The sequence below is a fragment of the Atractosteus spatula genome, chromosome 6 (genome assembly GCF_055471065.1).
Source record: "Atractosteus spatula isolate fAtrSpa1 chromosome 6, fAtrSpa1.hap1, whole genome shotgun sequence".
Taxonomy (NCBI): Eukaryota; Metazoa; Chordata; class Actinopteri; order Semionotiformes; family Lepisosteidae; genus Atractosteus; species Atractosteus spatula.
Window position 1 is genome coordinate 20769988 of NC_142711.1, and position 24672 is coordinate 20794659.

At 34.2% G+C, this 24672-nt stretch overlaps 1 protein-coding gene across 1 annotated transcript in view; it reads right to left on the reverse strand.

Moving 5' to 3' along the window:
* Window positions 1–24234, reverse strand: part of odad2 (outer dynein arm docking complex subunit 2) — a 64107-nt gene extending 39873 nt beyond the window's left edge. The window contains exons 1-10 of the mRNA XM_088919044.1: window positions 24213–24234; window positions 22186–22438; window positions 21056–21213; window positions 19908–20106; window positions 19584–19690; window positions 18353–18489; window positions 15798–15914; window positions 8718–8938; window positions 7837–7977; window positions 4405–4561 (exon numbers count right to left, since the gene is read on the reverse strand). Of these exons, the coding sequence (XP_088775170.1) occupies window positions 4405–4561; window positions 7837–7977; window positions 8718–8938; window positions 15798–15914; window positions 18353–18489; window positions 19584–19690; window positions 19908–20106; window positions 21056–21213; window positions 22186–22438; window positions 24213–24234 (1512 nt within the window). The remainder of the gene's footprint in view (window positions 1–4404; window positions 4562–7836; window positions 7978–8717; window positions 8939–15797; window positions 15915–18352; window positions 18490–19583; window positions 19691–19907; window positions 20107–21055; window positions 21214–22185; window positions 22439–24212) is intronic.
* Between the last annotated feature and the right edge of the window lie 438 nt (window positions 24235–24672).

A 24672-nucleotide genomic window follows, 5' to 3' on the forward strand; every position in this document is an offset into this window, starting at 1 on the left:
ACCAAACAGTTGATTTTGACACACCTAATGTTTTGGCTTTGTCTCTTATTGATTTATTCTGATTTTTCAGCTTCATGGCGGCCCGGTTTACTGGTTTTGATACTTCTTTGGTCCTCATGTTGAGAGGCAACAGCAACAGACTCCAGTTGCAAATGCCACATCTAGAATCAACTCTAAACCTTTTGTTAGTCGTTAGTTCTTGTGCATGAACTACAATGCAATGACACACAGCGGTCCAAGAAACATCTGAGCAGCCAATTGTCCAATTACTTTTAGTCCCATAAAATTGGAGGGCTATGGACATTCTGCACTTCATTAACTTCATAGTCATTGTTTCATTTCAAATCCAATGTGCTGGAGTACATAACCAAAACAACAAAAATTGTGTCACTGTCCAAATACTGTACTTACAGACTGCACTTCATATGTCCTAATTGTTTTACACATTTCATTTACAGAGAACAAAAATAATGTTTTATTTACAACCAAGTCTACTGCATACTGTATATAGTGCACTGCGAAAGTATTCAGACACTTGCAGGTTGCTGCTTGACACTATGGAGCATAAATCAGTATTTGTTATACAATATACACAATTTAATGAACACATTCAAAGCAAAAATAAAAGAATAACCGGATAATTAATATGCAATAAAATATGAAAAGGTCATGACTGAACGACTATTCAAGCCCTTTCCTAAACCCAAAATTAATTTTGGTGCACAAAATTTCATTACCCAGTCATGCAATTGAGTGGTCTCTGTGAGCAATAATACTGGTTCATATGATTCATAAGATGTAGAAAAGCATAGATCAGGAGAAAAATGTAAAACTGAAGTTAATAATTACCCAGAGACTGCCTAGATCTGGCTGACTTTCCTCAGCTGAGCAAGGAGGAAACACGTTAGGGATGCAACTGTGTCCAACAGTGACTTTGAAAAATCTGCAAATTTAATGGCTAGAATGGGGTGTGATGTCCATGAGTCAACAATATCCCAGCCACTTTACAAAGCTGGCTTGTAGATTTGAGTGGAAAATAAGTCTCAAATTCTGCATGGAGTTTGCATTTAAGTAATACTGCAAACATGTGACAAAAGGCTTTGTGGTCACACAAAACAAAATTCTGTTCTAATTGCAAAGCCTTACATCTGAAGTAAACTTCAGAGGTAGAGTGTGTGACTCAGTCATACCATCCCTACTGTCAAGAATGGCAATGGCAGCATTATGTTAAAGTTCTGCTACTCATTAGCAGGGACTGGGAAGTTTGTTAAGACTGATGAAAACATAGAAGGAGCAAAGTACTGGCAAATCTTACAGGAAAACTTGCTTCAGACCTACAACTGGGACAAAAATACTCCTTTCAGCATTAATGTCCTTGAGTAGCTCAGTTAAAGTCCAGTCTTGAATCCTACTGAAAAACTGTGGAAAACCGCTGTTCATATGCAATTCCCAAGCAACTTGAAAAAGCCTGAGCAGATCTGTTAAGAGTTTACAAAAAAGATTTGCAGCTGTAATTGCTCTCAAAGATGCTTCAACCAAAGATTAAATGTATGTGTCTGAATACTTATGCAATCATTATATTTTCATTTTTTTAGTTTTTATCTTATGTTTAGAAGTCTTCAGTTTGAGCATTCAGGTTTTAAAAGAATATTTAATATTTTGAAATACTGTGTATAATTTTGTAATTTCACAAAATGGGACATTATTGAAAGGTTGTTCAGGTTAATTCCACTCTTTGTGAGCGTCTGTGTGATATTATGATATGGATGCAACATCATTTTATAAAGATAAACTGTGATTAAGATCATAGGCTCTCAACATAAGCTTCTCAAAGCTGGTGACTTCAGTGATGTTGTTGACAGTATTCAAATGGAACTCTTGATGCCAGTTAAAGACTGCAATGTTACGTTTGACCCCATGTTGTCCTTTGAAGCACATGTCTATTTTAAGGTTTTAAATCTTGAGTGTAATCCAGCTCTTAATCCGAGATCTGATGATTTTGGCCTCTCCCAAATACCAGACCCCCCCCACAATGGCTGAAAGAGCTTTGAGGGTAGCACAACATCTGTGAAGCGTATTGTCCCAGATTATTCGAGAGGCTGCAATTGTCAACATTTAAAAAACTTGCTTAAAGATCTATCTTCTTTCGCTGAACCTTATAATATGTAGTTTATTTTTACTCTTTGGTTTCACAATATCAATTTGCTGTTCATTTTCTTTTTTGATTCTTTGTGCATGACGTGCTACTTTACAGCACTTTGATTTTCTTGAAAACCACTTATAATACAAAATGATTTGTTATTATTATCATCAACTGTATATTGCATTTGACTGAATAACATATGTTAGAAATGGAAGATTTTATATTTTGTCACTTTTTAAGATAGGATTTCAAGAACATATTTTAATGAAAAATGTAAATGAAACAAAATATAGATTACTGTATGTTGTTTTATGAAAATCTACATTTTTCTGAAATACAAATGTGTGCCTATATACACACAAAATATATTCCTTCTCCTAAAATAAAACAGATATTTAACTTGGCTCAGGATACATTTTAGTTTCTGATGGTAATGATATAAAAAGACTACTGCACAAAACCCCCATAAATAACTTCACAGTGTGGTTTCCAGACAGACAGAATGCTGGTAAGTGCAGGTTATGAATGCATCCTGTTGAAGACCAATCATCTGAAATGCATTGCTAATGCTAAAGATGTTCTCAGAATTCCAAGTAACCTGCAATGAGAGAAGACATCTGATTCTAATAACCTAGAATGTTGAAAGCACTGGGCGCTGACAGCTTTTTTTAAACTTTTGTCTCCTCCAATTGTCCAAAAGGACTATTTTTTTGTTTTCCATTTTTCCCCAAATATAAAGCATTTCTGCTTACTTGAAAGAATTTTACTTGAAAACATTTATATTTATCATGTATGGAGTTTAATCCTAAAATATCCACAACTCGTCCTGATTTATATAATTGATCTGTCATGAACAGTGTACACGACACCAAAACAGGAGGATTAGCAAACGCTTTCTATTGAGTTACTGTCACTGGCAAGCTTCAATAGAAGTTACTGACTATCTCTTGCAGTCAAGGATGACTCTCTTCCTAACGAAGATGGATAATAAGACTAATTCTGGATATCTGTTCATGACATCTTTTATTGTGGAGAAACTATTGCACACCAGCTAACACATATATCCTGACAGTAAATAACCTTGATTGAACAGCATGGGAAGGAAGACAACAGGAAGTCTCATTCTTCCTCCTTTCCTGCTATTGAAGACTTAGTTGACAGAGTCCATTTACTGAGCACACAGGGTGAAGCAAGCCTAACAGGCCTTAAGGGTAGACAAAGCCCTTCTAGCAGGACTATTAGTAGGCCATGACCACATGACTCAACAATAACTCCTGCATGCATTGTCCCTTCATAAATATTCATAATAATACACTGACATGATGAAGCTGAATTTACATTTTCTTACAATCATCATAAATTCTGGTTTACATGTAGTATGTATTCTTACATACCTTAATATATGTCTAACACTTTCAAAAAAAAAACAAAGAAAAAGGCTAACTACTTCAGCAAATAAGTACCTCATATACAGTATGTCAATTCAATTTTTTGTGAAATGATCATGAACAGCTAAGGATACAGATATTACATTTGAAATGTTTATAGCTATTTTAGCACAGTTGAAATGTCAGGTTGTCAGATATTTATTTATTAGCTCAGTATCAAAACATTCTGATAAACTTAATTTTGTTATTGTTTTTGCAGAAAAGCTAAACTAGTCCAATCAAAATTCTGCAACTTAAATAAAACTGTTTTATCTTCAAATGATGAACTGTAAGCTGAAAGCAGAAATGTAATATTGAAGTGTACATCCAAGGATGCAGAGAAAATATTTTACTTATCAACCTCAGCAAGAAGAATCCATTAAAAATTATTAAGCCTGTGCACCCTTTGCAGGTGTGCAAACAGAGATGCAGAGACGCAGGTGCAACTCAACAAGAGCTGTTGGTCCTGTTGTCAGAAAGTGTCAACAACAGTATTATAAATACTGAGCAAATGCACACCACATGGCAGTGAATTTCGAACTAAGAAACATGAAGATGGAAAGAAACACAGGAAAACAGAATTAATTTGACAGAACCCAGAAGGAAGATTCAGATTTACTCTACACTCTAAAATAGGAAGACCCATGTACTGTTAATAATATGTATACAGTATATGTACTGTATATACTGTATACAGTAAAGTAGGTTAGATATAACACAGATGCTATTAATCTTAATCATTAATGGTTATAATTGCAAGCAGAACTCTTGTGACTGATCCTTAGAATTATGTAGTGGTGCAACTGATGGCACTGAGAAAGGGAAATCACTTACCTTTAAGTATTTTACCAGCTTCTGAATTTGCCAATACTCTGAGGGTAGGTCTGTGTTTGTCTCTTGTCTGCGGTCAGGCTGCTCCTCATCTTCTTCACTTTCTGTAGAGCTCTCACTGAACTCTTCAGTACCAGGTCTTCCTCCAGGGGTCTTACTTCTTTAAAGAAATAAAATACATTCAGTAAGTATTTTCAGAACTGAAATATTTAAAGCTAGTTGACAAAGTGGTTCTTAACAATCTCTTGGACTGGTGCTGGTCCACAACTCACAAGTTTGTGAAAGTTTGAAACCAAATAAACGTTCTTTGGTTCTGTTACAACACTCTGCACCTTAAGCATAATGTGTAGTGTTAGCCCTCCAATTTCCAGATGTTTCAATAATGTAGCTGGATGTAATGTAGGGGATGTAGTAATGATACAATGAACATACTAATTTGGTATCTAAAAATTGTCATACTGTAAATGCTGTACAAGGATCTAGAGAAATAAAGTGTGGAGAATTAAAGGTACAAATGCAAGCATTCAGCACAACTATAGGTTTACTACAGGATATATAATATAGAATAATGGGTATACTTCAATGTCAGATCAACCAATAAATTACATCATATTTTTAGAATCACAAAATATTTAAAAGCAATCAGACAGACATTCTAAATGCATTTCTAAAGAAAGTTTGACTGAAATTCCTGAAAAATTATGTGGTCATTTATTACAATACTGCGGTCTGTTATTGCAATTAAAATAGTTATAACTGTTTTATTTTAGAGATGATGATGCTAAATGTGTTATATGAATCATCTGATTGTCAATAAATATTAATTTACATTATAATTTGAGAAATAGGCCTCCACTGAGACCTGTTTGCATTTTCTGTAAAACAAACATGCATGCTTCTGATTTCAGTACTATATTTCTGTGCAGTACAAAAAGATGTTTTTAAGAATAAGAATTATAGACATATAAAATGTGTATTACTGCCCTGGGCAAAATAAAGCAAATAATAAAGTTTCTTTAAAATTAAAATTGTAAAGTGCACTTGGACTGGTCAGCTACACTTCGTCTGAAAATAGAGTTGTAACTGTATTTCATTACTCTAGTTTGCTGGTTGCTGTCATTGCACCCAAACATTTGTTTTCCATTACTTCCAAATCATGTCCCCAGAAATGTCTCCATCGTAAGAGGTATGTCCCTATCCCATGACGCACAAACTACTTTACACTGAAAAGCATACGTATTAAGACAATGAAAGGTAATTTGTCACTTCTGCATTGTTCTAAAAATTATATTTCAGATAAAAGATTAATGAGGCAAAAGAACAGAATTTCATCTTTTTTTCTGGTTATTATTTCACATACATGTTTAGCCATGTTAGAACGATGTCATGTGTTGTGTTCAATCACCCCCATTTCAAGTGAGCACAAGTACTGGGATAATTGGCTGACAGGTGTTTCTAATTGCTCGGTGTTCCATGTTGTGTTTATTCTAAAAATATAAAAGAGCTGTGAATGTACAGTCTTGGATCCAGCCACTGGGTTTTATATTTTACTGTAGGTCTGCCTCTTGACTTAGAAAGTATAAACCAAGATGGAAACTACAGAGTGTCTATAATAGAAAGCAAGCAATTATGAAAGAAAATTCCAATTAGAACCACTGCAAAGAGATTGTGCATCGCAAAATCAACAATAAAACCCCCTAAATAATAGCCAAGGATTGCAAACAATCACCAAAGTGCAGGGGTGAAAGCATTTCATTTCACTCTGGAACTAAACTACAAGATACAAACCCCTCGTCTGCACTAAAAACAAAAAAGGTCAGATTTAAATACAAATATGAGCCAGTTGAGAACAGTTTTGGAACAAAGTTTTGGAATGAGGTTTTATGGATTGATGAGACAAACATTTACCAATGTGACTGAAAGGCAAAAGTGTTGAGAAAGAGAGGAACTGCAAATGATCCTAAGTAACCTCCTAAACTGTGAAGCACGATGGAGGTAGAGTCATGCCTTGGGTATGCATGGCTTCCTCTGGAGCTGACTCACTGGTCTTTACTGATGATGTCAATGAATTCTGAAGCATACACAAACATCTTGTTTGCCCATGTCCAGAAAATGTCTTCAAATTCGTTGGTTGCCAACTCACCCTGCAGCAAGTCAATAACCCAAAACATACTGCAGGAGTTCATCAGGAAGAAGTGGAAACTTTTGAATTGGCTAAGTCAGTCTTCTTCTTTGAATCCTATTGAGCATGCATTTTATTTGTTGGAGAAGAAACTAGTCAGACAACTCCATAAATAAGCAACATCTGAAATTAGAGGCCGTTAAGGTTTGGAAAAACATCTCAAAGGAAAAGATCAAGACTCTGATGATGTAGATGGGTCACAGAAATGTAGGAATCATTGCATGTAATTACATTACACTAGCTTGACTTAGAGTTATTTTGTCCCAATACTTATGCTCATGTGAAATTTGGTGGGGACTGAATAAAAAATATTTTTTGTTCTAATATGGTTTAATATGCATGCACAATACTATCAAGAAATTAAAGCTGACATTCTGTACTTTTGCCTCATATTTATTTTTGCTCTGAAATATTTTTGTATATTTTGAAATACATTTGTCATTGTTTATGAGGATCTCAATAGGTGAGTGTGCAGAAAGAATAGTCCAATTTTCTGTTCCTTATGTTCATATGTTTACGTAGGAAACAATATACAGTAGCTTAAGAGCTCATAAACACATATTACAGAACAGAGGTGTATATAAAAAAGGATATGCACAGTAATTTAGATAGTTCTCTTTGGTGACATCTGCCAGATTGAATGTATCTAAATACTGAACATCCACAGGGGAAAGCACTGGAATGAATGCAAATAACCCTTTGTTCCTATTTAAGTTTGCTTTTCCACCAATCTTCATACTGTGATCAAACAAAAACTGATAGGATCAAATCATAATTTAAATTTAGAAAATACCACAGCAGAGCAGACATTGTAATTTATAAGGAAATTTTGTTCTGGCTACTGACACAAAACAGAAACCTTAAACTATACTAGCTTTAATAAGAATGACCAACCCTTCAAACGTTTTAAGTCTGGTAAAGATAATTTAATTATAATGATTCGTGTAATGTATGGAACGTGAGGCACAGCTGATTCCTCTATGAAATATATGTAGATATAGTATGCAAATATTTTTATATAATAAAACATAAGGTTTTTATTTTTAGAGGCAAAGATATTTCCTTGTTCAGTAAATACAGGACAGTGAACATGTTCAGCTGAAGAAGGATCTTTGTCTATATAAACATCCTGAAATATAAACATCCTGATTTTTATTCATTTATATATTGTCTATAACACAATCTTCTTTGAAACATAGATACTGATATATAAAGACAACAACATGGACATGTTTGACTCACAGATTACGTACGTTTTTGGAGATGAGTGTTGTCTGGAAGAGACTGACAAGGAAAGGTTTGCCCTTTTTTTTGTCTCTGGACTGATAGGTGAGGCTTCGGGCGATATATTTTTCTCATACGTTCCACTCTTTTTTCCATTGTCAATTCTATCCCTGAAATCAAATTCTTTAATTAATAGATATACATAGATTTACTCTTATATTAACATCCATTCATTACAATATATGATAAATTAATTTCTCAGCCATAAAGTAGCTTTTAATCTGTTTGTTAAAAACTCAGAGGAAATTTCTTGGCATGGGCATACAAACAAAAAGAGGTGACAATCCTTCTAATCAATTCTCTAGTAGTTCTTTTAAAGATCAATGGAGGTCATAATGACTTTACGAAATAGCACAATGCACATGTTCCAGTTCAATGTCTCTCTTTATATTCTATTGTGAATCTGTCTTAAGATGTTGTTGAGACCATTAATAGCAGTAGATTCCTCAGTAGCATCTGTCTGAGATATTTTCTCAAGTGGAGGCAGTTCTGTTATATATTTGTACTTACTGAAATACTGAAATAATTTTAAAATTAGACTGATTACTTGACTCATTTTCCTTTTCCAGAAAAGTGCAGTTATAGTTTTGAGTTAAGGAACTGTAATATTTCACAAGAATACCATTCTTTCAATGATCAACATTCACAGTAAACAAAATATACCTCCACAATTGTTACATAATAAAATGTGTCTTTATACAGTATGCCTAAAATAATACAACAACAGAAATCCTGTAACACTCTTTTAAGGCACCGGCATTGCTAATGATGTGCTACTGATCATAAAGTAACCAAACAAGGTTAAAAAACTAATATCTGAACAACAGTTACAACTGGAATTGTTACATACTCATGCAGAGATGTTAAACCAAGATTCTTCCATTTTAAAGATGGTTCTAATTTCTTTTTGCTGCTTGGCTTGTTCTGAGCAGGCTGTTGTCTCGTCTTCTCATGCACATTCTTTTCTTGATGCTCGTAAGACCTCTGGGTTTGGCCTTGTTCCTCAGCATCAACCGATTCCACATGTTGATTCTTTTTAGTTGATGAAGGTTCTTCATAAATTGCAAAATCCTGTTAAAAACAGGAAAAAGACATTTCTCTGTTTATACCAAAACACTAGCGCTGAAATTTATAATAAATTATGCTTATAAAATTATATAGGCTTGGGTTATAAAAAAACTATTTTCTCTTTGAATGAATGTTCTTTTTACAAATTATTACAAATCCTTTATGACTCTTTTAAGTTATATGACATACTTTCCACTCAACATCAAATAGGCTCTTTATTCTTTTTTTGAGAGATATGACACATACCTGTATATCTCTGAAAGGTTTTGCAGCTTTCTATCCCAAGAAGCATAACACAAAATTAACTATATATTTTTGGTCATGGCTGCTTTATTTAATTAGCAATGCCAATGAATCTAAATGCTGAATATAAGCTAAGGGCTCTAAAGAAGGTCAAGAGCATTATGGAGTGTTTGGCTCATCCCCTCCACTGTGAATCTGCACTACTCCAATCTGGGAGATGCTTTTGTGCCCCAAAGTGTTAGAGTAACAAGATCCAGAAAATATTTTATTCGTTTTGCAATTTCACTTTTGAATAATGTAAACTAATTATATCTTTTCCTTTCTTAGTTTTTGTGGGATATGTTGCTAAAATAGAATATTGTTTGTCCTGACCCCCTTGATGTGATGGTAGTTGTTATGTTGTACTGTCGTGTTGGTAAAACTAATTTCTCCCAGGGGATAATAATGATGTTTGAATTGAAATAAATGGTAAAAGTTCAAACACCAAAATAACACTGCAGTCACTATTGAGCCACCAATGGTTCACTAATACTGTAATATTCAACATTCGTGCAACAAAGCACAACACCTTCAAAATTATTTGATGAATAATATGAGTTTTTTTAAAAGAAATTTCATGTGCCAGAATTTGGAATTTCAAACCTAGAAGGTATTATTATTGTAACAAAGTTATTTGGTGATAATACTTAAAATTTATATCCCTCTGTTTTCAGATTTATGTACCCTGCCAATTGGATCCATGCATATGGTATGCAGTTAGGAAAGTTTTTAATCACAGACACCTGTTTAGTCATAAATATTTTACAATGTCTTCACAAAACTTCAAAGCTTCATCTTTACAAAGATTCATTTTGATTTGTGCATCTAACTTGTCGTTTTTAACTTTTTTGTTCAGATTCATTCATTTACTTTTTAGTGTTTGCAGCTTTGGCAGTAAAATGACCTGTTCCTAATGAAATATTGTAAGCAAATAGCCATAAATAAAGAATGACAAATTACTTTGTGTACCCTTTTTGAGCAAAATGTATTATAAGTAATACAACTTTGAAAGAAGGCTAATTAATCACTTAAATCAATTAATTAAACAATGGAACAAGATGCTCTTATATGGAGCATTATCTGGATATAATCTAAAAAAAGCTTTTTTTCACAAAATCACACCAATGATTTCTTTTAATTAAAAATGCAAAGCATATAATTAAGATTCTATTCAAGTATTATAAAGTGTAAAGGTGAGCACTGCATTTGCATAATAGAAAACATTTATTCCATACAGTATGGTGTATATGCAGTCTGAGTTTACATGTTCTGTATTTAATTATAAGAGTCCTGAGTAGGTCTGTAATGTAATTACAGCATTTATGCAATTATTAGTTCCATTTAATTGTCAAACAAAATGTTGTAGATGTGCAGTTCATTGCTAATAAGCTGCAGTTCATAATTTACTCAATATATCAAAAATATACATTATGAAATAAAGGCTCTATGTTTGTAACAAAACTATTCATTATTGGCTTTGATAAAAACAACTTGGGAAAACTGCAAAAAAAAGCTGGAGTACAGTAATTCATTAAAGAACCAAATAAGCAGTTTATGAGATAAAGTCAAGCCCCGTAAATTTAATTATCAGGGATGTTTAGAGTTTCTCTTTGGATTTAACCGCTTAGCTATAGGGTATCGTAAAAAAGCTATCACAGAGGATGGTAGCAATGGGGTTGGTGAAGGATTGTTTAGCAGAAAATGGCAGGAATCAAGCAACGGGCTGAATCAGGAGTTGTTCTCCTCTTAAGTGTTCATTGTAAACTCTACTTGTAAAATGTATAAACCAAATGTATAAATCCAAATATATAAACAGCTTACTTGTATAAAGTCTTGGGAAATATAGGTTATATCCTTAACTGGTTTACATTGTATTATGTAAATTTATAACAGCTGTTTATTGCTGTTCACTTCACATTGCTTGTTATAATGAAATATGAAAGCAGCTCAAGGATCTAGGAAATTACATGCTGTCATCTTATGTACACCAACTCCCTTTTATACACTCACAAACTGACCTATTTCCTTGTGACTTTAAGCTCGTACTAGAGGAAATCACACATCCTCAAAGAACATAACAAAAATAACTGGGTGTTGCCCTAAATAGAGGCCATGGCTTTCATGTTTTGCCCTGTCCATCTCTGGGGCTTCTCTGTTCATTCCGGCCACAGACAGCTTTAACACAAACTTTTTCCCAAATGCATACACACTTTATCACTTTGCCAAAACCACCACTTAGAAGCTGGCTTATTGTCAGCTATATGGTAATCCATACATTTATACAGATTAATGTTGTCAATGCACACTGCTCCTATTTTAAAACAGGATTATAAGAAGGGTTACAAAGGAGACACAACCAGTTGATCAGTCTTGCCATTTTGGTGGCTAAATGCTAGCCGGTTTCAACAACTTGGCTGCACAGCTTGTGCCAGGATCCCATAACTCTCAATCCTAAATGTATTTCCTTTTAATTACCAGTTGTCAGTCCTTTCATCTGTTAAATTTAAAGCAGTCTAATCGTTTCACTTTAACAAACAGCTTTGACAATATTGAAATCAGGATCAAACATTTACCTTTTCTCAAGAATAAAGAGATTCAGCACTTTTAACTTTACTTTTTCATTTCATTTTTGACCAGTCACATTTCTTTGAGCTCTTTTTAGGGAAACAGCATCCATTTTACGATGTGCTCCACTTCATTGTTTAAACAAAGACAAACCTCCAAATCTATTTCATGTGCTATTTCTCCAAGCTCAGCAAAATCCCTGTGACATCCCTTTGATATATAAATTCCTGTATCAGTATTTTCTCTGTTAAATATTGTTGTGCGCTGGAGTGTGGTATACTAGTTGTACCAATACAGATTACAACAGAGCCATTTAACGTTCTGTACCATTACCCAGTACAATCCAGTAATCAGGTTTAAACGATAAAGGCACACAGATGTCTTAAGCAGGCTACACAGCAAATGGCTCCACTATGTCTAGAGAACTATAAAGTTTGCAGAGCCCAAGGTCCATTTGGAGGTGTGTTTAGTGTATTCTCTGTGTATCCCACCACTCACAAGTCTGTTGAATCTTGGGATGGCTTTAGAGCTCAGTGGTAAAGAAATAAGAACAGGCAATTGATGCTGACAATCTCTAGCCACATACTGTACAGTATACTGGACATCTTCCCTTGGAAGGGGAAATACAATCAGTCAGAGACTTCCAGGAAAGACACCCAAACAAGGTAATGAAATACAGTAGCGAGCTAAAACTTGAGCAGCTGTTTCATGAAAACCAGCTTAGTATATAAGAAGTAAGCCTGGCCATCAGTATGTCTACCTTCCCCTTTAGAAGAAGAAGAAAGACAATGTCAATAAGATCCACCTCTATAAGAAACAAAGCAACAGCTCACTCTTTGAGGCCTGGAATATAAAACATATTTCGGAGGACTAAAGAGATCAAAGGTAAAATTAGGGGCAAATGGAGTAATGCTATTCCAACATTGAGTCAGGGAAGCCTTGGACTGTAGAAGCACTAGACGCAGGCTTTGTAAGTAATTTTTAAATTATACATTTTGTGTCCAAAAATGAATGTTAATTTGTCTTTAACATTCATGTCTCCTCATTGCACTGCCATGTCACAGTACTAGAGAAATAAATAATTAGGAGGGGTTTTATCAGGTATATTAAATTGGTATCAGGGTAATTTTTACTTATATACATTAGTACAATAACAAGTAACAGACTCCCTGTTTATTACAATATGATTACAATAAAAAAATGAAAAGATCTCGTCAAGTTCAGATTTCTTCATTAACATTTACTGTCGTTGTGTACTGTAGGTTTGCTTGGAACCACACCAGTTGTATTTTTTGTGGTGAATTAATAATAAGCTTTTTAATAGAGAACATATTTGACATGAAAGAATACATTTGGAGGCAATTACAAAGAGCTTAGTTGGTGCTAAATAGTGAAAATTAGTTTTTATGTCTCTGCCTAGTTCATGCTGCAATGAGACATATCAAAATGTCAGCAAGGTTAAATTTTTCAATTAATTCTCCAAGGGAAAGTAAACTGCTGCAAAATAAAACAATGTGTTTTGACAAGAACAGCTTTACAAAGGAAGCCATTACCTAGAGTGGCATTTCACAATGCAGTGTGAGAACAAATTTCAGCAATGTATGTTTAAGTTAAATTTAGGTAAACAGTATATTTTCATCCTACCATTTTATAGTGTATGAATCTGGGTAGCTATCAGAAGGGCAATTAAAAATATATATTTGTTTTTAGTTATTTTTGTGCTGCATTTTCTGCAAAATGCATTCTAAACTATACACTTCTAAACCAAAAAAACAATCTAACAAAATATGCAATAATAACAAATACTTTTGGTGGTGTTTCAGTACATTTCTAGCACTTTAGATTTGGCAAAAGAGACCCTTTTTAAAAACTGGGATCTTAAAACATATCACATAAAAGTAGAGCAAGTCCACTTTACACAGTGTCCCGGAATTGCTGTCTCAGATAATAATCACTGTTGTCTATTTTACTATTTAAAAGCACTCTTATTTTATCTATTCTTATTTACATTTTTCAATTATTAACACTACAGCTTTTTCTTATTTATAATCCAAATGGGAAATTATAACACATAGGCACATATAACACTGTACTTACAGGTACTAGGCAAAAAAAATGGAAATAGGTAAGTAAGGGACACCAAGTATACTGAAAGAAAGGATTATTTAACATCAATTAAATAAATAACATAACGTCATGCTTAGATGTCATATACTGTATTTAAATACTGCGCTAGCTTGGTTGTCTATAATACATGCATTAATTTGAAATGCAAGAGAGCAAGTATGAGCAGAAACAGTCTACACAGACCTCCACAGAGCAGGACACCATGATGAGAATGCATGTGTGTGAATCCAGTAGTATAAAGATCACTATACTCTCAACAATCTGATGTGTGCATGTGTGGCACCAATCTAAAGACCTTTACAGCCCAGAGTTCTTGGTTCCAAAAGTGAGGTGTTCTTGTGGTTCTGTAATGTTGTGGGACACATTTTCCTGGTGTGGTTTGGGTTCACTCATTCCCTTGGAAGGCAAGGTCAACCCTATTCTCTACTTGATGGTACTGAGTGATTCCTTCACCAAGTGTTGGAGTATCTCGTTCTCTGCAGTATCTCTCCATCACCCTGTATAAACTAATTGACTTTCTCCTGGGAGAGTCATGCACCCCTCCTGCAGAATTCCAGATTCTGGAAGAGTCTATGCCACAGGTGGCGAATACAGGTGGCCCAGTGCCTTCTTACATGACTTTACATTGGTGCTTCCATTTTTGTGGTCGGAACACTACTTAATATGGCACAATAAGATCAAAAATTGAAACTAACATTGCTCTACACATGGAAAAATCTGTAATGCACCAAAATCCTGACATAACGGGTCCATTTTCCCATTTTTTTATTTCCCTTTTTGAAAAGGCCCATTATGCCAGCTAAGATCTTCAAATAATAGACAGGCCTTCGAAACTCTAGGGACAACAGGACTGCGGTTTTTCTAACCACTTTCTGGCCCTCTATCTGGTACATTTTAAATCTAGCACAGTAAACTACATGGAAACAACTGCAGTATAGTAACAGTAAATTTAATTAGGAAACAAAGGTTACCAAGACCTTAAATTTTATTTTTCTATATGAGCTATATTATAAGGCCAAAACTGAACTGTTCACACAAAGCACTTTTGTTCTTAAACGCTTTGGTCCAGCATCTCTATAACTGTAAGCTAGAAGAAACCTAATTTGCTTCTAGCAAATATATTACTGGGTCACAAGCCACCAAACTATTAGCTGTTACAAAATAAATGTTTCTTTTAAACAGCTTGAAACGATTAAGTAGCGACTGGTTAATCTTTCACATCACTTCACTAGGAAAAAAACACTACTGTAAGCCTCAAATACTAATCACTCTCATCACAATGTGTAAATGATTATGTATGAAGCTACACAGCATATTTTATTCAGTTTATACATTTCTGTAACAAACTTACATTTGCTGTTAAAAAGAATGCAACAACATACTGTATATACCCCACATCATCCATATTTACGTTTAGGTTTGAGAAGTGTACAGGTAAGTACTATTTTCAACCAATAGTTTAGATACTCTTAAATTATAAGGGGCAATAATTGCTTTGATAATGTGTGGGGTACCTGATAGTAGTAGTTAAAGGTTCAAATCATTTAAAAGAATAAGTCAGAAACTTCCTGTGTATCTTTTCTTTTAGATCAATATGGAAGACAGCAACTTTAAGATGATAATGAAGCCAACCTTTCTAAGGCCTGAGAAAAGTTCAGACACAAAATGCTACTAAACTGGGATGATAAAAAGCCAGAAAATATCTCTCAAAATTATGCTTTATAATTACACTTTGAACATGTATGTGTGTGTGTAGTAAATAAATATTTCCCCTCAGAAGATATGTTCAGAAATTATAAAATAATGAATTATGGTTAAAAAAGTCTAGTTTTAACAGCTTCATTGTACCTTCCCAGTAATCAATTACAACAAAATGAGCATACACTACCTGCTTGTCTATATTTTCGGCAAAATGTGGAGATTTGTCCTTCAGGAGCATAACAAGATTTTTATACATATCACTTTTTCTTTCATAGTCAGTATCCTCTCCTTCCTTTTTAATGCCCTGTAATTCAGAGAACACAATATGCCCGGATACTTATTATGCAGAAATAACACAGAACCTCTATTAAAACACCAAAAAAACTAAATGTGTCAGGTGTGATTCACATTGTGTCGCAGCAAGCCATAATGAAATAGGCCAGATAATGATCACTCATGTTGATTTCAGATTCCAAAGGTGTAGTATTTCATTTTTAGTGTTTCAAATAGTTCCAGTGAAATGGCAATTTGACTATACAGCTAGAAGGGAGGGCACTAATTTCCCTACACTCTCCAGGGGTGTCTAAGGTCTAGACGAAACTGTTACAGTATAATAACATTGGGCACTTCAAATTAGAAGGAGACAATTACAGGAAAATGCAGAATAAGAAAGGATATTCAGGATGGAAAAGGTTTGCCATGTTTATCTAAAAGTTACAGTTTTGAAATGACTAAGACATTAAGGACAATTCTTAACTATCATTAATGGTTTTAACTGCATAGCAAATGCCGGGGGAATATCTTGAAAACACCTCCAAACTTGTTTAAACAGAGAAAACAATTTGGGTCTTCTCTGTGATGCTAAGAAAATAAATACTCATAAACTCATTTTTAGAAAGTTGTTTTATGTACAATAGTAATTGCCCTAAATTGTAACTGTACACGTAAAAGGTTTTTTTGTATTTGCTTTATAATATATCATTAAGCAGAAGCTAGATATGTATCCTTTACAAGTATTACTAAACTTTTCAGTTACACATACCTAATATTTTGGAAACATTGTGCATATCATTCATTAAAAGTAATTAAACGCCTGCTGTAAAACATCAGACGAGACATTTAGATTAATTTCCTTGAAAAGCTGCCATATTTCTGCGCAAGGTACACGTCAAACATTATCCCACAGGGCTTTACAATACGACATTAAACATGCTGCTTCTGATAAAATCCAATTTGCAGTGAAAAAATATAGCCCTCACATTATAACACATTGGGACTTTTGACTGTTAAAATAATAAGCAGCTTTCCAGGACACTAATGTTAATATAACTAATTTTTTAAAACTGTTTTTAACACAAATGCTTCAGCTTTGTTAACAAAGCAGAAAACCAGGCTAATGAAAAGTGTAATCATTAATAATAACAGTCTCAGAATCAAAATTAACATTTCAAAATGACCATTATATGGTACTTATACACAGAGAAGCTGAGTTCTGTAAACATTTAATGATGAGAATTCATCAGAATTTATTGTACTAACAGAAATTTGAAAGATTTTTACAGGATTTGGTCTTCTCATGAAAGTTTTGTAAAGATGTTAGTCCAACGGAGAGGAGTGGGAAAAAAAAATAATACCCTTTTCACAAATATAACTTTGTGATTTGTAAGGATCTCTATTTTGATAGAAACAAAGAGTGAAGTTTGCCCTGAAGCTTAGTGCTTTGAATGTGGCCTTTAAAGCGATTCTATCAGCACACAAACTCCAGTTTTCAAAGGTTTCAGCAAAATGGCTTCTACAAAGTGGCTTTGTAAATTACTACACATAATGTTATTTCCTGTATAAATAGTGTAGTATTTATTGTACTTTAAAAAAGTTTTCATTCTTGTTGTGAATTTATCTTGACATAAGAATTGGGACAAACCATCTTTATTCTGGTTTCTTTTTTCAATTAGATCTTTAGTTAAGTCTCCTGCCAGCTGTTTACTGAGACTGTGCCCTCTTCAATTTGCCCTCATAAGTCATGTGCTACAGCATTGAAATGAGTCTTTCTCTAAGGCTGCTGAATCATTTTCATTAAAAAGGAACCTGAATTGTATGCAGGGTTAGAATCAAAATAATACTGAATTGTTGGCTTGCTGTATCGTCAAAGTCCAACTTCATGACAGTCACAATTATAATTTAAAACACAACACAACACATTACATGCACTCACTATGCATGCCTGACAAGTAGGGTACCACCTCAACTGCAATACTGCATCTATTCCACACTCTTTGGCTATTAATTTCAGATGCTTTTGTAGCCTCAAAACTACGAAACCTCAATTGGAATTCAAATTGCAGAAGCTGATGTATACACACAGCAAAAACAGCTGGTGGTTATACACCAACTTTAATTGCGTAAGGTATATGCTCGGGATTTTTTTCCCTTGCATCTGTAGTTGTGTAAGCATATAACATCTCATAAACCAACTAGCCAGGTGAGATTGGACCACACCTACCATGCAGAGATGCAAGAAAAGAGAAAGTTTGCAAGACCCAAAATGCACATTGATTACAGTGCAACTTGGTGAAACTGTGAAATGTGTACATTATACATCAGTGGCTGTTAAAAGTCTTCAGCCCCCTTGGACTTTCACATTATATTGTGTTACAATTTGGAATTATAATGTATTCAACTGGGAAAAAAACTACAGGTCATTCTAAATTCATTATGAATATAAAACAGAAAATGTAAACTCACCCCATTAAGGAAAACTCCAGCTGTGCTACATGTGATGTACAATGCATCAGTATCACAGGGTTTAATTATGAGGTAGCATATTTCTCCATGCACTTGCCTCTTTGGTAGAGTACGGCAACCATTTGAAAATTCATAATCTACAGTAAAAGATTTTTTTAGGACGAAAGAAAGCACAGAAAAAAAATAACTTATACAAAGTACTGTATTGAAACATTTATACATTTTAACAAATAGACCTTGGATGTATACTACTCAAGGGCATAAATCTTACAATAATCACACGTAGAATTTTTATCTTTGCTTTAAAGACACTGAATAAAAAATAATTCAATAATGCAATAATATTAACCAAATATTGCTCTTTGATTCTTCACTGTGAAAACATCAAACATACTTCAAAAAAATGGAATTAGTTTGGTAAGTACAACTAAAATCAATTGTTACTATTTCTGATTGCCAAGACCTGCTTTACTCCCAAAAGCCTCCTGGAATGTAGATGACTGCACCTTTAAGTAATGTCTTTCAGCATTTCACAAATAACTAAAAGTGTGGACGTTTGTGTAAAAGTAGAATCAAAATAGGTAAAACACTATTAGACCACTGCAGCTAGCATTACAAAAAAGCTAATTCATATTTTAACATATTAGATATTGTATCTTGCATCTGTTTATGTTATACTATACTTTAAAGTGTTCACTCATGTTAGACAAAACTTGTCAACCCACATAAAGGAGTTGCATGACTCCAATATGTAGATTTGGCCAGAGGATCTATCAGTACAGTTGTACCTCAACTAACAAAAACCATTACCAATCACTGCACAAAATAACTGAGGTGAATTTTTTTATTTCAGTTATAAATCATCGTTTGAAAACATGCCCCAAATAACACAGCTATAAATTAACTAATTATGGTATATTATGGTAAAATGTTACTATTTTCATAAACGGTTTCAATCTTTCCTAGCAATGGGGACATATTTTTCAAAGGCATGCATTTATCACACAGTGTAGTACACATTTTTATGAACAGTTAATTGTTATAGTACTGTAAATCTGCCCCTTAAGGAGAATAAGAAATTAATTAATCTTTCAGTAAACTGAAATCTGACATACATAATGACTTGCACGTTTTTGAAAGTTGAATACAGGCATTTTGTATTTTAAAATATCCTGTATTAGCCCTATTAGCAATCACTATTTTAAACCAAAAATGTGAAAATAATTCAAACCTGATGTGTATTCAACAGACTTCAACAATCTTTTCTCCCCTTCACCACAGAAGCGTTTCAACAGTTCCACCTCATTCTTTACCGCGGCAGGAGTGAGTCGAACTTCTCTGTTAAAATTGGTTCAATCATTAATTTAAGCAATTTGCAATTCAGCAGCTAATAAATCCTTTAAAATATATATTCTCTCCAATACACTGATCATACAACATTTGAGATGTGTTTGTTATTAATCATGTTTAGTTCATTAATTTTATTAACGGTGGTAAAAGGCAAAAACAGACAACAAATCTTAGCTGATGATGGAACAGAAATTGGAACACGTACTGTGAAATTTGTTTCAGTGAGGTATTCAACAACTGCATGTCAAGCTGCTGGAGGAGGATGAGCATTTTCATTTTTACTTCAGACTCACTGTCCTTTTTGTCTTCTTTCACTTTTTCCAGAAGTCGCAACACTGAAGTATCTTCTCCTTCCACAGTCGCAAAGCTTGGTCCAAGAATGTTTGCAATGGGATCTCTGTTAACTGAAAAGATTAACAGATTAAAAGATCAACATTAAAATATTTAGATAGTTTCATCATTTTTTGCAATTTCAGAGTTTTTCAATATTTTAGACAATCATATTTGTTGGCTATTAATGGAACATTTGTGACTCTAACTAGATTTCATTACCTAGGCTACTGTATAGTTTAGGTATTTAATGAACGTACAGTATATATATATATTATATATATATGAAGATACTGTATAGTATATTTCAAGATACACTTAGACTGCAGGTGAAAGTCAATTTCCTTTTATAATCCATACAGAACAGATTACTCTGAAGCAGTACAAATTAAGTTTAATCTTTTTCATTATGTAAATTATGAATATTTTTCCTGCTGCCATTCAACACAGGAACCTTCCGAAATGACTGTCATTGCTCAATGAATACAAAATGGTAGAAAGTACTGTACAATACGCAGCTACTTGACTCCTGAGGGACTATACTCTGTCAGCTAAATCCATCATGTCCAGGTCATCCTGATGATGGTGAATGGGGGATTTATTTACGTTTTTAGACTGGTAAAATAGTTTTTGCATTCTGTTCGTTTTATATGCTTATTATCCTTTTATGCTGCTAAAACTGTTCTGTTATAATAAATTTAGATCAACTGGAATGAACACTGTAAATGACATACAGTATTTTAAGCTTACTTTATTTTACAGAATTATACAGGCATACGGAAGTAAGATTTAAACTTTCTGAGTGTTTTCAATATCAGAATGCTATATTAATGTTTAAGTTTTCTCATTCGCAGTAAGCCATTGCTTACTCATTATGAACTTTTACACACAGTCACTAAAATATGCGTCTTCTTTTTAAACAATAACGATGAATTAAAACACGACTGAACCTTCACAGTGCTGCACGATGTACTTCCACTCTGCTGCAGTGTTGTCCTGCTCCTCTCGCGGTTGCCCACTCACCTTCAAGGCACGCTCTCACTTCTTTCAGCTGCTTGTCTCGTGCAAACTGCACCACTTTCGAGAGCTGACCAAAGCTGCGCGCTCTGATGGATGATGCATGAAGGTGAAGCAGAGGATTCCCGTCTTGGTCGGTTTCTTGTGACTTCACTGTCGACCCACTAAAAACCAGATTTGAACAGACTCTGTTTTAAAACAACTAATAATAATAAAAAACATTCCAAAAGAAACATACCCCACAATTCCTGAAATAAAAATCACAGAGCATGGGCTCTCCAGGACAATACGGCATGTCAGTTTGTCAACGATGCTTCTGAAACGTCACAAGTTGAGTACAGTTTATCTTACATGTTTGGAAAGTGATTACATTTTCCTATTATCTAGAAATTGCCAGAGAAAATGGTTGTATCAGCATTTACTTTTTCCAACAGTATATTAAATTGTACTTATATGTGAGTGCTTTAATCCAGTTTATAATTTCACCCAAGAAAATAATATCAATCTATATAGCACTTGTGATTACGTTGTCCTTATCAATGAAAAACTAATACACTGCATTTTTGTGGTTTATTCAACATTTACTATTTGCAACCAAACACAAATGAGAAGTGTGTTCAGGAACTCAGATTGTTAAAGTACAATACTTTTGCATTCTTTCCATCCATACAGCTGTTTTAATGTTGTTTTAATAGTAAAAAACTTTAAGCTAACAGAATTTACAGTACTCATGTTGCAAATATTCTGAATTATTATAATACTGCATATAAAATAAAACACCAAATTAATAAGAAAAAGATGAAGAACAAAAAATGTTTTATAAGGGTTTCTTTTTACAAATGCACGCCATGTACATTAAGTCAGGAAATACTAAATTGGACGGTTTAATTGTTCCTTGAAAAACGTCTTACTTGAATTGTATACATTTCTATGAGATTCAAGACAGAGAATAAAAATTATACAGGAAGCCACAATGACATTTCAACAGCCACCTCCAAGAATAACAATAATCTCATCGTCTAATTGTATTTTCCGGAAACAACAATTACAATTAATAACAGTAAAGATTATTTCAGAAAATAGCTCTTGACAGCCCAGAAAAAAAAAGTTCTGTCTAAAACTAACATTGAAATTACCTGATGTCATAATCTGTTTTAAAATCTGAAGCCTGTAAAGTCGTCACCCATTCAAGAGGTTCCTTAAACACAAGGGCAGCCTCTTCTGGGTGTCTGGCTTGAAACGGCTCCACAAATCGAATGATTTCTTTCAGCAAGGACTCATTCAAAGGTGTGATTTCCAATTTGCCAGTCCCAGAACAAGCTGTTGTCCATTGTGCTGCTCTGGTCAGTGCAATCCCCATGGTATGACTACAGATCTGCTCTTCACCTAAAAAGTAATCACAATTATAAATGCCATGCATTCATGAACTTAGTGATTTTACTATATTAACTACACTATATTACTTATATTTACAAATAACAACAAACACTAACAGTGGAAGAACATCACTATGTGTGAGAAAACAATTTAACATTAAATAAATGCACAGATAATATAGCATGCGACAAAAACCTCACCATACAGTATCTGCATAGGTAGAAATGAGGTGTTTCTTCATTAATCTAATATTAAATAATCTAAAATAATATATCATGTTTCTGCGTGTAACTGAAACAGGCAGTTGATTGTGGATAGTCTCTTATGTGATAGTTTATAGTTCTACAAACTTAATTTACACTTTCTCTTCATTACAATGGGTTCTATATACAAAGAACATAAACTTAGTATCACTGAAATGTTTTCTAAAATGAATGCAATAAAAAGGAAAGTTCTGAAGCAACAGGTAATTGTTTATTTTATAAGTGCTACATATATTTCAGACATTCTTTCTGAATTTGACCACTTATTTGGTAAATGTAGCCTTCAGAAAAAAATAATGTAATATATGTAATAATGCCGAGGGAAACACTTTGAATACAGAGCTCAATATCTGTACTGTTTTGGTTCAACTGAGTGAATGCAGAACAGGTGTAGCACATTAAAGTCCTCTTTTCATATTTGTAATCGATAACTGATTTGTTTTACATACTGTACTGCTTTTCATTTTAAGAATCCAAAAGTAGTTCACATAAAGCTAATAAAAGAATATAAAACTAACTATTTGATTGCAATAAAGAAACACAACACCGTTTGGAGGAGATCATTTGGCATAAGATCTTTGTGATTTATGCTTAGGCTGCACATCACAAAAACAAACCCCCTGTCTCTGAAAGTGTTGGCAAACAGAGTTAGCAAAGTAATGCATCACAACACATCATCACAGATGACTGCCTTGATTTTCATGTCGTTCACACAGGAGGCCCTGTATTCATTCAGAACACATAGGCTAGGGAGCTCAAAACAACACAGGTACTTAATTTTCAAGCACCTAAGTGTTTTGCCTACAAGCTCCAGGCTGTGTACTGTATATGAACTGGACATACAGAGTTTGTCCAAACTATGCAAGAGAGGACCAAAAACACTCAAATCTACTGTGCCACACACATTTTTGTCAAAAATAAAGTATTAAGCAGGAAGACTAATTGTCCGAATCTCAAGGAGATATTAAATGGGTTCAGTTCCAGACCTGGGGAGCTGTGTGGAGTTTGCATGTTCTCCCTGGCTTTGTGGGTTTTTTTTCCGGGTGCTCCGGTTTCCTCCCACAGTCCAAAACCATATTGATAGTTTTTGGGGGATTCTAGGAAAATTGGCCATGCTGTGAGTGTGTGAGTGTCTGCCTGTGACAAGTGCCCTGTGATGGACTTGTGTCCCGGCCAGGGTGTACCATTCACTGCCAGGATAGGCTCCAGCTCCCCCACAGCCCTGTGCTGCAAGAAGCGGTTAGTACAGTAAATGGACGGACATAAAACAGCCTCCTATAACCTTGCATGAAGAGGACCAGGCTGACTGCGATTTAGAGTGTCCCTCATCGGAGCAGAGAAGGCTGAGTGGAGTGGCACACTGTACCGGAAAGCTACAGTTCTCTTTGTCTCTTTTCATATTCTTCCCTTTTGAGTGCTGTTGACGACCACTTTATTTCCAAAATTATCACCATCACATAGTATCGTATATACTTCTCTATGCTTAGATGATCCTTGACTTATTTCATATCCTACCTACAGTACAACTCTGAGTAGTTTCTGCATTAGACATCCGGATCATACCTGTAAACACTTCAGATCTGCAGAACTTACATAACTCGGGCAGATTTTATTTTCAGCATGTCAAAAAATAGTTAGTAAATATTTTAATTTTAGCATCAGAAATATTTAGTGCGCAACAGAGCTAATATGCCCCGTCTGTGTACTTTCTTCATGTATTAGGCACACGAAGAATCAGTATTACCACAATCTTCAGGTGAGCAGGTACTGTACCTGTATAGCAGGCATTACACAAAAATGTACTGAAGCTACTACATATTTTGAGAGCCTTTCTAACGTGTACTTCGCCATTCCTCCGGGATTTTGCTGGAACTATTTCATTTATAAAGCATAAATTGAGGTAGACTGAAAGAAATGGAACAGTTTTACTTTCTCCTTGCCAGCAAACATTTAGAAACGGCTGGTGGACAACACTCACTTCTC